This window comes from Nyctibius grandis, chromosome 21, assembly GCF_013368605.1.
Source record: "Nyctibius grandis isolate bNycGra1 chromosome 21, bNycGra1.pri, whole genome shotgun sequence".
Lineage (NCBI taxonomy): Eukaryota > Metazoa > Chordata > Aves > Nyctibiiformes > Nyctibiidae > Nyctibius > Nyctibius grandis.
Window position 1 is genome coordinate 4,764,008 of NC_090678.1, and position 14,940 is coordinate 4,778,947.

At 45.6% G+C, this 14,940-nt stretch overlaps 1 protein-coding gene across 2 annotated transcripts in view; it reads right to left on the bottom strand.

The window, feature by feature from the left end:
* COP1 (COP1 E3 ubiquitin ligase) overlaps positions 1-11,492 on the bottom strand; it is a 133,634-nt gene extending 122,142 nt beyond the window's left edge. Inside the window, exons 1-4 of one of the 2 annotated variants that reach the window (XM_068416859.1) lie at positions 11,131-11,492; positions 4,167-4,226; positions 2,501-2,598; positions 1,079-1,155 (exon numbers count right to left, since the gene is read on the bottom strand). In XM_068416859.1, coding sequence (XP_068272960.1) covers positions 1,079-1,155; positions 2,501-2,598; positions 4,167-4,226; positions 11,131-11,492 — 597 coding nt within the window. The remainder of the gene's footprint in view (positions 1-1,078; positions 1,156-2,500; positions 2,599-4,166; positions 4,227-11,130) is intronic. The other variant, XM_068416860.1, reaches the window with a different exon arrangement.
* Positions 11,493-14,940: the final 3,448 nt, after the last annotated feature.

Consider the following 14,940-nt stretch of genomic DNA (forward strand, 5'->3'; position numbering starts at 1 on the left):
TTATTTGCTGCCAAAAGGTAGACACAACACTGTTTTGGACATGAAGTCATGGTAGATTTCCACCTGCTGGTAGTTATCTAACATGGATGCATCTACAGGCATGGTTTTGTGCCTATGAGAAAGAGTAGAACCAATTTCCAAGAAGTTACTGTACATGCCTTCAGGTCAATGGTGAGCATTTTAAACCAGATACAGTTTATGCATTTTTTTATATTGAATACGGTATATGGATATTTTATATTTAATATAAAAACTTACTGTGAGCAAACCAATGAATCCTTAAAGCATGCTCTTTTCTAAAGCATACAACTGCTGAAAGCATTAGTTTCTGCAACACAGCCCCTCAATTAATAATACTTCAATAGAGGGGGTTTTTAACTGACAAAAACAGGGGCTCCATGATTTTTAATATTACTTTGCAACCTTATTTATGCATTACAAAAGCCAAGGAAGCCAGACATAGCAAGACAAGTATGCAAGTTTCCTGGCTAATGTCATATATTCTTTTTGATCTTAATGTACAAGAGCATCTGCTGCTGCTCTACAGGGGTTTTCAGGAGCAGAGAACACGGATCATGCTCTGGTTCTGTGACATGAAGCAAGTCTAGAAGATATCCAGGCAGTTTTATCTGGGATCAGAGCCAGAACACCAGTACTCCAAATGCATCCTTCTCCCTCTTGTGGTTGGTATTAGCTTTCCTCCAGTTTCCTTGTAGAACACAGCTTCTCGCACGTGATCAGACAAGGCCGTGGCACTTCTCATCATTACTCTCACTGTAGCTGTAATTTCCAACACTGAATGAAAATTATTACCTTTAAACAAGCGTGCTTCCATGGGTAGTTTCCCAGGTTACATTCAATACATCACATGACACTTAGCTATGCTAACACAGCTTGCCTCTACACATATATTGCTGGCAGGAAGAACCAGAGTTAACAAAGTTGAAGGGATCTAGTGCCACATAAAGCAAGTTAAAGCATCAGCTCAACAGTATAATTTCTTCTAAATTAAGCCACATAATGACAGCTGCTGTACAGAAGCATTAAATAAATATGAAGTAAAAAAGTTTGAACATACGGTGCTACTCACTGAATGGTCCAGTTTGAGTCTTTTCTCCTCAGATCTTTGCTTCTGTTTAAGAATAAGTTCATTGACTAAAAACATAAATAAACAGGATGTCAGAGTTGAATTTAAAGTTCACAAAAAAGTATGAAAAATTCTACCTCAATGTTTTTACTTTAGTTATTAATTTCACAGTAAGTTTATCAGTAATTAAAACAGTAGAAGTCTCCATTTTTTTCTCACCAATTTATTCCTCGAATTTTTTTGTGAAGTATGATGATTTTTTTTAAAAAATCATCAACAAATGCAATGCCTACACACTCCCCAAATCGCTTCAATTCCTTTTTCTAAGCACTCATGGTTCTTTGACAAAGTTTTTCAACTCCAAGGCAGAAGTATATCACAGAAAAGTATGAAAGAGATAAAACATGAACTGATTTACTACAGGCTGAAAATAAGCACAGCAGAACAGAACAACTTTTTCCTTTGATCACTAGGTACATTTTTAAAGACATATTTTTGCTACAGTTTTATTTCACACCAATTTAGTGAATGATGCAAAGAGAGAAAGATAGCCTCAACTCTTTGCATACACGTATACAAGCTCTTCCCCCTTGTCACATCTGTTTTTCACCCCCCAATACAGATCTGAAGCCCTCAAATGCAGGTGTATGGAAGCAATGGTCTACGGCCCAACACATCCTCCAAGACCTGCCTCAGCACCACCTTTGGCACAACATGCTTGGGTCTAAATGAGGATGCCCATTTCTGAAGCATTCCTTGGCTCCTGTGGCTTTTAATCTATTTACCATTACATGGATATCCCAGCACACAAAATCAAGATTTGATTTAATTTTACTATTTCACACTGCAATGTGCTTCCTTTACTCTTTTCTCCCCATAACACTTAAAATCTATGTCCAATTAGGAATGTTTCCCTCCTCTGTTTAAGAAACAATCAATTAGGATTGCATATATATATATATATGAGTATTTTTTCTGTATGTGACTTACATACAAACATCACATGGACCTCACTGCAGTAGCAAAAATAGTACAATATATAATTCAGCCTCCCCCCTTCAGTGTCCATGTTCTGTACAAGAGGCATGTTCTTGATTATTAGACAGTGCAAGAAAACACAGGTAAATGAGAGATTCAAATCTCTAGCCATCAGAAAAACATCTTCATTTTGCTTTTCTTCACATGCAAACAGCAGCAAGTCACTCTCACTACTGTAACTCAGCATACAGAACTGCTGGAGGCAGTGGAGTATTAACAATTTACACTTTTAATAAAAGCCACAGCTGACCAAGGGGTTGATGTTCAGATTTTATTTTCAATATCCAGAAGCTGGTTATTTATAGGACAAATTTACAAGTGCCTGCCTTCCTTAACAACTAAGATGTTCCTTACGCAAGCAACCCTAGAACTCACCTAAGAAGTTGGGATAAAGATGATCTATGTTGTCCACAACGTAGTTGCATTTGGGACATCTGTTGTTGTCCTCCAAGCTCTGGTGAATACATTTATAGCTGTTTAAAAACATAAAAAACAAGAAACAAAACAAGTGAGCAAACATGAACAAACAAAACATAAGCACAAAGTAAATAATATCCACCTCAGAAAATGTGTACTCTGTGCTTGCCAGCTAACTGCTGCGTTGCCAAGATCCTACAGCAGAGTCAAAATGTTCCAATATTAACTCAGAGCATGCTACAGCAGAAAGACAGAGAAGTTTCTTGGCAGGGATTACAAAAGGTATTTAAGTACTTCACTTATTTCCCTGAGGATTGTGGCAACATGGATACTTTGGCCACACTTCCATCTCGTATTTATGCCCCTCTTCCACAGGCAGAGCTAACAAAGAGACGGCATTATTCAGAAGCAACTCTTCTAGATTAGCCAAATACTTATCAAGCAACATTAAAGGCTATTATGCATTTTGGCTAACTGAGCACAGAAGCAGCACCTTCACCAACTTCTCACATTTCCCCCCAGCGCCTGGCTGCTGTTCTCACCAGAAGTGACTTCAGAGGTGCTCTCTGTTGAGCTGTTAGTTACTCTGTCCCCCAAATAGCTGAGATGCACTTTAGCATCAAGTTTAAGCATCTCACCAAGAACCTTGCTTCATGTTGACTGCTGGTAAAGACAGCATGTGACAACATTGCTCTGTTCTTTCTAAATAAAGATATTTGAATGCTTCTTATCTTGGACTTTGTTAAAAGTTACAGACCACAGGGATAAAGTGTTACCATGGAAGGCACAAAATCAGCTGTTATCTTACCTGTTGCAGGTCAAAACGTTTCTGACAGTTAACTGAATCTGCTGCTTGATGAAGTGCTTTATGCTACTAAAACATTACTTCTTGTAAAAGGTAGGCAATTTATTTCTACTTAACAAACACCGTAAGAGTATAATGTATATGGGACATTAAAACATCATGGTTCAACATCTATTCCAATCCCTAGTTGAGAACAGGCGGAACAGACAATTCCACACCTGCCCCTGGAGGGTTGTTGTCCTTCTCCATGAAACATTTGCTCCTCGTTGACAGCCAAAGATAACACTGAAGAGTAAGCAGACCTTGGGAGAATTCAATACAACAGAAACAACCCTGGAGCATATCCTCTCTTAAAATAAGCTTAAAAGAATTGTAACAGACAAACCACTTCAAACTGTGTATGGTCTTGCAAAAGGCAAGGAGGACCTCCCAACACCAACACTTACTCCCATGACCTCTACAGAGGCAGGACCCACAGCTTTGGGTGGTAATAGACACCTTCCATTGCCAGAGATAAGGTGACAAACTGTTCTGACTCTGCACACTGGATACTACCAGCAGTTTATGACCATTCTATTCCTCTACAGGTGAAATACAGTGGCACAACATTTTTTGTTTTAAACACCAAGACAACCTTTTTTTTTTTTAAATCTAACTAGTACCCATCATTAAAAATTTGATTTTAACCTCTTTCTTCAGTGCAAGGACAAAAGACAGAAAAATAACAAAAACTCAGAAGGAAAGGGCTTCACAGCGACATTAGTTCACACATGATGTAAGAGATGGACGTTTTGTGCAATACAAAAAAAAAAATCTTACCAGAAGCTGTGTCCACATTTCGTCATGTAGGCTTCTTCAATCATATCAAAACAGATGGGACTGAAAAACAAAACAAAAAAAAAATTAAGATCTCTTTATGTTAAAAAAGGAAGGAAAGTAGTATTAATTCAAAGGAGCCACCTAATCAAGCTTAGGTAATATTTTCTATTTGTCAAATGAAAGGGGACACAAAAGGGCAACAGTAACCTGGTAGTACAAAGATCAAAAGGGCAATCAACAGTTCTTTGAACTCAGAATGATACTGCAGTTTGCTACAATTGGAAACCAGGTTAAGTGTTCATCCTTGAAGCTTTCAACAGTTGCAAACCACCCAAACAAAGCCAGAGTACCTTCAACAAGCAAGGCTGCAGGAGAACCTCCTAACCATCTGTACTAGGTCTCAAACAGACAGAAGGTATTTATAAATGACACTAAAATTAGTTTATCCTTCCTTTTTTCAGCCAATAGCTATCTATAACTGAAAAAAAAAAAGATGTAAAGAAGCAAAGAAGAACAGAAATAGTAATGATGTCATGAGAACAAGAATTAATGAGCAGGAGGAGAAAGAAGGTGCCAAGGAGGGGGTGTGCCTGCAGAGCACTGCCAGCGAGCAGGCTGGCTGCTGAAGAGCATGATGAAGGTATGGCACAACCGAAAGAGGGAACCAAAAGTCAAGCACGGTGTTACAAACTCAAAGGAGAGGACAGGAAAGGTAGAATATGGGACTGTTCATAAGGAAGACAGAGGAATGCAAATAGAAACAAGGGCTTTAGTTTTTCTCAAGACTAGTTAGTGACCAAAGCGCAGCCAGCTCGCTGGGAGGGATCACCAAGGGCCAAGCAGGGAGCTGAAGAGAAGGATGTGCAAGCCAGTAGTGCTCCGCAGGAACCTGAGCAAGACAAGAGACACAGGAATTCAGTGAGATGGGTAGTGAAAGAAATCCGTCTCATCAAGTGGCTGTGACATGCTCGAAAGGAAAATGAAACACAAATGAAAGCAGAGGAGAGATACATCTTACTTCCAGTGACTCCTATGGCTGCTACCCCTGATAGCTGGTAAGATACACTGTCACTACATACTTATCTTCAGGTCTTGGCCAGCTCTCCAGTGAGATGCTGTGGACAGCAACTTCTCAATTCTGCACATAACATGTATAAGCTGTGCCACAAGCTTCACCTTGCTCTCAAGCCCTTACAGAGATCCAAATGCTCTCCTCTCACTCCCACCAGTCCACACCAATCTCAGTTCAGAGAAGTTTTCACCAGCATTTATGTTCTTCAGAAACAGCCTCCTCCCACCTTCTGCCAATTCCCACAGAATGAGCTGTTAATAAACTGTTAACAACTTCTGAAAAGCACAAATCTTTTTGAATCCAAGATCAAAAACCCAGATCAGAATGAAATAAGCAATGCTTGGCTGAGCAGGGAAGGGGAGCACCTCAATTTCTCCCCTTGTTAGCACCCCACAGAAGTCATTCCCCCTTTCCCTCATCCATTTTAGAGGATACTAACATTTGTTACCCCATTAGGCAGTTAAAAATAGGAAGGAGGAAACACCTCTTAAATAAACACTTATTTTTTAAGCCCATAGAGAGGAAGCTGTGGCCCCTGACAACGCAATCCCCCTCCCAATAACCAAACTGGAAAACATGGATGCTTTGAAAGGTTTGTCCAACCTCACATACAAACCAGGTTGTCTGAAATATTCCACCAAACTGTCTGTATAAACACAACGTAAAGGCAAATGAATCAAACCAGAATGCTACTCTCTGAATCAAATGAGCCACCAATCCTGTTCCTCAAAGGAAGCCTCCAAAATAATTAACACATACCTGTCCCTCTTCCACCCTGGCAGACCCTTTTCTATACATCGTTTGTCTTGAGTAGCATCAACTTCAGGAGTTCAAGTCACTGTTTCTGAGTTAGAATTTAGTTTCAAGGCCCTGTTTAGTCAGAATAACTTATGACCAAACTTAGCCAGCAAGGGTGGATTAATAAGAGAAGAATTAGGCATCTTTGTATTCTATTAGCTGGCCTTTAAAAAAAGAAAGTCAAAGACTTATGGTTATGTGAGTGTCTAAGGCTGGTTTCTTCCCACTGGTGATTAAAAGCTTAACTTCTTCACCTTTTTCTAGCCATGCTGTATAACATAGTCCCACTCTCTGTATCGAGCTAAAAACTGCTATTCCACACAGGGCCATGTTTTTTCCAGCAGGCTCCTAACGCCCTGCCTCCAAAAAGTACAGCAATCAACAAGGCTGTAGTGCTCCTCTGTCTGCAATAGGACACCACAAATTAGAGCTAAAACGAAGATCACCTCCTTAGACAACAGTCACCCAAGACCACTGTTCCCAAACTTACTCTTCTTCATAAGAGTTTGACTGGAGAAATGACAGAGCCAAAGTAGTTGAGAAAAAAGCAATCAGAGCCAGCAAACGTAGCCATTCAGTGCCAGGGTCATCGTTAACAGAGCCTGAAGTTTCCATTAAGAACTGTTTCCCCCGAAATGCTCACTGATTTACAAGTGGAAATAAGATTGATGTCTTTTAATAGTTACCAAAGCCAAGCTGGCTGTAACACATGAAAGTTGCTATGCACCAGTTGCTTTAAGTTAATCTAACACAGAGGGAAGGTTAAGAAAGTAATGGAGTGATGGGGACTTAAGACATACTACGGCTTGTAGTACACACTGAAATTGAGAAGCGCAGGCATGGTGAAATCAAGGCTCCTCTGCATGAGACAGCTCTTATTCTCTACGTGTCTTAAGCAGCAGAGCCAGGTAAGAAGGATGCAATTACTTCAGCAAGCCAAAAATGTCACTGTTCTTTACCAGATACTGAGGCCTTATTTACTAAACAGGTTTTTATCCAGCACTGCAAAGGCTTACCATTCTTTCTCTATGAGGCAGACCTCAAACATTTTTTAAATCATTTTAACCAAGTTCATGCCTCTAAATTTTGCCAACTGTTTTCAAGGCACCTCTCAAAAGTGCTACTGTCACCCTGCCGCTACCCAAACCCCTGGCTGAAGTGGTCATTATAAAATTTAAACATGTTTCAAATTTCCTTCTGCTCCACAGCAAACAAGACCCATTACAGTTTCTCACTCCTGTTCTGCTCCTCTTTGATCTAAGCAGAGAGCAGGACTTGTCTTTCATGCAGAAGGTGGCCAGGTTAAAGATCACTGCCCTTACTATCTACTCAATATGAAGCTCCAATATACCAATAGATTATAACCCCATCACTGTATGTGGTATGTGAACAGCTCACTGTGTTTTCAGTTCATGACCTCCAGGGTCAATCTGCAGTATTCCTCACTAAAGGGGTTTGCCAGATCACAAACACATACAACTACACTCAGCCCATGTGGCATTAACAGGTAACCACCTGAGGAAAGAACTGTTTTTAAAACCCCATGAACCTGCAAGTCCACCTTTAAACATGGCACACAGCCCTTCCCACGTCCGAGTTTGTTGGGTGTACCTCTCCAGGTCAGTATGCAACATCCTCTCTTCCAAATGTACTTAATTCTGACAGAGCTCAGAAACAAGCACCGCTATGAAGCGGCCACTGAAGAGACAGGCTTCATTAAGATCCCTTCCATCCAGGGAGCAAAGAAGATAGTAACTGGTTGTAAAGAGGTTTAGTCAACCACTAATTGGGAGGGCTAATGTAAGGTCTGGAAAAACTGTAAGCAATTACATTGCCGGACAGAAGAAAATCCTCTGATTAGAGGACTCCATTTCCAGGCAAGAGGAAAGAGGCCTGGCTACAGGAACAGCACAAACTACCTTTAAATTCTACATCCTGCAGCGAGAGAAAATGTTTCCCCTTTTACAATAAAGTTATCCAGTAAATCAGACCTATTTGCTTTCCTGACTAGAGTTACACATTTCCAGCCAGCAGCTGATGCATACCACAAACGGCATAACACTTGCAAACTCCTGAAGATACACTTGCTAAACATTTCACAACCTGGGCGAGCAACATACGCCAACGTTTACATTAAAGGCCAGGCCTCACGCTGCTGAGATAGCACTTTCAGAAGACAGGCAGGGAGGTTGCACTCATTTAACACTATTTATGGGATTTCCACTTGCACCTTGATATTTGAAACTCACCCCAACTACTTTATTCTTTCCCACCTTCAGTCTGGTACAGGCAGAATCTACCAGAGTTTCCAGCTGTAGCTAACTACTACCAACTCACAGCCCACATACAGAAAAATTATCAGATGCTCCCTGCAGCTGGCAGCATCTTCAAAGTGTCCTTATGGAAAAAAAAACAGCATATAGAAAACTTCTTCTTATACCAATATCTCCAAAGGTGAGGCCGCATCCTGAGTACTGTGTTCAGTTCTGGGCCCTGCACTTCAAGAAAGATGTTGAGGTGTTGGAGCGAGTCCAGAGGAGGGTGACCAAGCTGGTGAAGGGTCTGGAGGGTCTGTCCTACGAGGAATGGCTGAGGGAGCTGGGGGTGTTTAGCCTGGAGAAGAGGAGGCTCAGAGGTGACCTTAGTGCAGTCTACAACTACCTGAAGGGAGGTTGTAGTGCAGTGGGAGTCGGCCTCTTCTCCCAGGCAACTAGCGATAGGACAAGAGGACACAGCCTCAAGCTTCGCCAGGGGAGGTTCAGGTTCGACATTAGGAAGCATTTCTTCTCAGAAAGGGTTATTAGACATTGGAAGGGGCTGCCCAGGGAGGTGGTGGAGTCCCCATCTCTGGAGGTGTTTAAGAAAAGACTGGACATGGCACTTAGTGCCATGGTCTAGTTGACATGGTGGCAATGGTTGGACTCGATGATCCCAGAGGGCTCTTCCAACCTGATTGATTCTGTGATTCTGTGAAAGCTTGTTTAAATCAATTATTTAAACCTGCACATACATACACACCCGACTTCTTGGACATTGCTTAAAATTCCAGAGTTACCCAGTTGAGTTTATTTCTGTACTACATAACTGTATTGCTACCTCAAAAAAAAAAGAATACTACTACAATTTGAAGCTAGTGTTAATATAAGCAAAAATAAGCCCTACAGCCCCCAGAAACACACAGCAGTGAAGAACCCAGGTAAGTTAACTATAACCGTTGTCTGCTCTTAAAGCTTCTGACCCACACTTCAATATGCCCAATATAGCTCTTGTAAATACCAAGAAAAGGGGGACAAGAAAAGATATTTTGCCCTGACTACTACCCAGTTGATTCTTCCCTCTCACTTGTTCAGCCAGCAGCACTCCTCAATGAGGAGAAAACAGTTAATTACATGTTCTCCTTGGAGAAAGAACAGTACTTACCTGCAGGAAAAAAAAAGAACCAAGAAACTCAGCTTTTTGAACTGTCTTAAAACACTTCAACTGGCCTGCAAACTTGTTATGGGTGCAATTTACCTTCAAACGCCCTCACTTCTACGACAGAGAACAAAACGGGAAATGATAGCTGACTAGAAACAGGCAGGGAGTGATGGCTGCAGACCACTACTGCCAGAGTGTAACTGCAGAGGCAACAGAGGGGCACGGGCATTTGCAATCAAGTTATCCCCCAGGACCAACAGCAACACAGCCATCTCTCACACCACGTGCTCTTAAACTGACCTAACGTGGCCTAGCCTTCAGCCAGAGCAGGACATCAGCTGATTACAGCTGTGTTCTCATCCCAGTTCTGCTACTGAGCAACTACTTACCGTAACAAGCAGTAATTTTTTATTATTACTAGTAAGAAGTAGTTACTGTTTTTTCTGCTACTAACTTTTTAGCAGCTTGAGGTTCTCACTTCAGAAGCAAGGGTATTTCCTACTGACTCTGCTAGACAGTTTACAAAGCTGTAAAATCAAGTCTACAGCGTTTTTGAGACAATGCCTGTCCTGTGGAGACGCCAAACATCCAACCCTCACCTATACCTCAGAGCTGTCAGACTTGGAAGCGGTGCCCCATTTCTCTTCCTCTTTTTTTAACCCTTTCTTTCCAATACATAACTTTCCTACAACTCAAGCTTCTTTCCAGTACCTCCTCACTGTTTGTCTCTCTTAGATGTGAACACTTACCCCTACTTTCTGTTCTCACATTTTAGTGCACCCAATCAGCTATAAAAATCAAACCCACTCCTTATGTTCAGAGGTTTGAAATCCATTAGCGAGGGACTCTCTTTAAAACTGCAAATTACCAACAGTTCCCAAACCACACATCACAGTGGGCCTTGGTCTACCACTTCTGCTGCAAGGGTATTTCCAGCTGCCATCTACAGCTTTGGCTGAACATTAGGACAACATCTGAACGCCTTCAAGAAAAGTCTTTATCCCATCATCGCCGAAACTTCCCACTCATCTGGTTTTAGGTGCCAGACTGACCTTACTGCTGTCTCAAACCAGCCAACCTTTCCCAACAACAGAGGCAAACCCACGCCAGCTTTGCTGGATCTCTCAACCACCACGAGACTCCTCGGATCCCCATCCGTGGGAGCACTAAATCCTCCGCTGGCTCCTCTTCCAGAGGTCACAGCTGGGCAGCCTGAGGGCTCCAGAGGGGCCACCTCACCCACCAAAGGCCAGAGCCCCTCTGAGCCTGCACCACTTGGGGAAAACAGGACATTTGCTTGCAATGTCAACGCGCTATGAGGAAACACCTCGTGTGGTGGGTCCTTTCCAGTAAGGTGGGCTGCTCCGGAGTTGTACCGGAGGTGGAACCTGCTGGGAATAACCTGGTTTTGCTTAAAAACAGAGAGGGTGAAAGCAACGCTGCTACGGAGGGCCAGAAAGCGAACAGACTGCCACAAAAGGGGGGGAAAAACCCCAAAGCCATCATCCCCCGAGGGCATTCAGAGCACCGCCGCCTCTTCCCCCTCAGAGAGCCCCTGAGGGGCCGCCGCCGGCCGCTCCGTCTTCCCGCCGGTATTTTACACCCCTGCCGGGCTCCCCGCCGGCATGGCGGCCTCCCTCCGCAGCGGGTGCCGCTATCGCGATATATCGCACTCACCAGACGAAGTCGTTGCTCTTGTCCTCGTAGGAGTTGATGAGCCCGTTGCAGAGCGGGGTGAGCAGCGGCCTCTTCCTGCTGCTGCCGCCGCCGCCGCCGCCCGCGCCGCTACCGCCGCCTCCCGCCGAGGAGCCGCCGCCGCCGGGCCGCGCCGCCGCCGCCAGCCGGGCCAGCCCCGAGCCCGACACGGCGGCCGCCACCAGCACAGGCCGCGCCGCCGCGCCGCCCGAGGAGGACGAGCCCGGCGCCATGGCCGCCGCTGAAGAGGAGGAGGAGAAGGAAGAAGAGGAGGAGGAAGAGGAGGAGGCCGGGGTGGCGGCGGGCGGCGCGGCGGGGTGCGGCGGCGGGCGGCTGCCCGACATGCCGAGGCCGGGCCGGAGCGGGGCCGACGGCGGGAGCGGCCTCAACGCATCCCCGCGCGCGCGGCGCCGCGGGAACAATAAAGTTTGTTCAAAGAAAAAAAACAAACGAAAAACCCAAAACAACACAAAAAAAACCCCCCAAACCCGCCCGCCCGCGCGGCTCCCGGCCCGGCGCTTGTTCAAGCTTTATTGACAGGCGGACAGCCCGCCGCGCATGCGCGGCACGGGGCGGGGCCGGGCTCCCTGAGGGCGGGGCGGGGGGTCCCCGGCCCGGCCTCCTGCCCCCGCTGCCTGCCCGGAGCTCGCCGGGTGCCCCGAGCCCTCCGCACGGCTCCCCAGGCACCCCGGGGTGCTGCTGAGCCCAGGCGAGGGCAGCGGGTTAGGGGCCCTGTGACAGGGAGGCGGGCGGGGGCTGTGGGTCCGGAGCCTGCCCGCCCCGCTGAAGGGCACGCGGGGCAAACCCAGCCCGCGCTGGGAGGAAGGAGCCGTTATCCCCTCACGGCTACACCGGAGAGGGCGGCAGCGCTGAGGAGGGGGGTGCCCGGCTACCCCTCAGGGGGTGAAGGCCGCCCGGCTCCCCCTCAGGGACCATGCCCGGGCCACCCAACCCCTCAGCACCACAGAGGGGGTCGGGTGAAGGGGCAGGACCGGTCTGTGTCCCACAGGGTGCTCTCACCTGCAGTTACCACCTTACACGTGCACCCCGCAGAGCAGCTCTGTGCCTGCTGAGCTTTGCCCTTGTCCAGCCCCACAGAAAGGCCTTAACAGCTTTTGCCAGGCCTGGGCAGGTGGGAACCCCACCAACCAGGCCCACGGGATGCTCCCATTTCCCAACAGTAGCCCATGGTTTTACGGAAGCAACGGTGGACTTCTTTCTGAATAAAATAAAGTGTTGATGAATGATGCCCCAAAGATGTTTTGGGTATTCAGGGAAATGTTGTGCCCGGACCCAGACTTTTGCGAGGCAAACTGAAGGGTTCGTGAAACACAACACTTGCCAACCTCTCAGCTTGGCCAGCGGTACTGTAGAGAAATACCTGTTGTTTCCTCTTCTTTCTCTTCCAACAACCTATAGACACTTACTGCCTGCTTTGCGTTGAGTAACTGTATTGTCTGCAGTCAGCTTTACCTGTCTAGGGTTAAAGAGGCAGATGGTGAAACTCCAGGGCATTCCCTGAGGATGGTAATCCTAAACCCGTATGGGAAAACACCCAAAGAGATCAGCTCTGCCACACTCCTCCCAGTGCAGACAGCAGAGCAAGCCTTCAGTGGGCTGTAAAACCAGTATGAGAGCTGGTAAAACTGGTCTGAGAGAAAAAAATAGGTGGCTTCAGGTAGGCAGTGTTGATCAGGAGACCTCTCTGGGGTGCAGCAGGGTGGCAAGGATGCTGGATCACAAATGTCCCAAAGGGAGCACAGCGAAACACTGCTCTTGATTTACTCTGGAGATGCTGCTGCAGGTGGAGAGCTGTGGAGTGCTCCTCCTGACCTCCCCTCTCAGATGTGCTTGGATACTGTCAGGTATTTGCCTCTATTTGCCCCTAATGTTGAAAAAACCCCAAGACAGTCAACAAAACCCAAACTGTGTCTCTGAGGAATGTTAGTGTGGAAATGTGGATGGGTAGAAGCCAGGAAATTCAAAGGCAGCTTCTCTTTGAGATCCAGGTCAGTGGTCTCACCTTTACAAGCTGACATCCGCCATCATAGTCACTGCCATGATTTAACCCTTTGTTGCTGCTATTAAAAAGTTTCCTTTTTATAGTTCTTGGGGTTTGTTTTGGTGGGAGGCGGTGGGTTTTGAGCCAAAGATGGTGTTATGCTCCCTTCTTTAAATAGCCTTCTGACTTTAGCAGGTCTCAGACTAACCCCATAAAGACATATGGAACACATCGATTCCCCTCGATTTCAGTGGTGGCAAAAGACAATTGCCTAAATACCTTTCTTTGAGCCTGACTGTTGGTGTCTGTGTGCATTGTATTTCCTACTGCTAAGAGAAAGAAAAGCCTTGTCTCCTTGTCTTCCAGAGGGACCAAAAGCTTTATGGATGAGTGTCTGCAACGGGCTCTCAGGTTTCCAATGGAAGAACAAAGTAGTAGCAAGCAGTAGTATTGGCAATAGCACATCTACATGCTTTCTGCGTACTGAAATACTGGCTGATCCTTGAAAAATCTTGCTGTTCTTGATGCCATTACTGACTGTGTCCCAGGAAGGAAAAATGATACAGGTAAAAGCTGTTAAAGATCAAATATATGCCCACTTCTGCCTATATGTAACTGGCCTCCACAACACCACCTACACCCACAGGCCTGGCAGTGCACGTGGCGCCCAGCACCTTCAGCACTGAAGGACCAAATCCCTAATACCTGAGCTTTAGGATATCATAACAAGTTCTTGGAGGCCCTTGAAGTGAAGACCTTCTCTTCACTGCCCTGATGCATATTGAACAGCTTGTGCCTTCTGGAAACATTTCTTTCCTGGGGTTACCTTGCATTACCAGTTCCAAGATCAATGCATGCAGCCTAAGGGAAGACTAGGTGCTGCTTCCTGGAGATACCTCTGCATTGTACTGGGATAAAAGACACGAATAAACTCTCCCAGTTTTGAAGTTCACCACAGCTGTGGTGCATCGGTTATCTTCCAGTCCCTGTGAGCAGGAAGCGAGCTCTAAGAATTAATTTGCTACTGTCCAAGTATTGACAACGCTGTTATTAGGCTCAATGACAGGGGTACAGGAGTGAAACACAATAGATAAGCTGTAAGAGGTTTTTCTCTGTCTCCTCCAGCCAGCAGCATGCCGGATGCTTGCACCGCCTCGGGACTGGCATCTTGTATTGAAACACAACTCTGGGTTCAGGACAGAGGGGAGAGTCCTGGCATGGGGACACCTGCACCATCGTGTAGCACGCTCTTCCTAGGGTCCTGTTCAGGTTCAAACCTGCCCCTAAAGGCTTGCTTGTGTTTCCTCACTTACTCTGGGTATTATCCCTGTATCTCCTCTTAAAGGAGATATTATGCCTGTCTGCCTTTGAAGGCATGTGGAGCACAGCAAGGCATGCACCTCCTACCCAGCCAGTAAACACGATGTGTTCCTCACTGGCCTGAAACTTGGGCTGAAAACAAATCAGTTACTCTGGGATAAGCTGTCTCCAGCTCCAGCCCTTAGGGATTACTTTATGCAAAGAAACTGGTGTTTCTGACAGACGTACATTTTGGAAGACTGGCTGTAGGAATCTGTTCTTACTTTTCTGTGTTTTCCAGCCTTTGAAGATGCTCACTCACCGTGTCCCGAGCAGCAAAGTACCAGTTTCTGATGCTGTGCAAGGGGGGATGGCACACTAACCCTGACATTAAAGGAAGGAGCAGACAAGTACTGTCTATAGATGAATGAACCTTAATAACAATATAGGTTCTGCTCTTCTGGGTACATAAATCCTACTTATTACAAGCC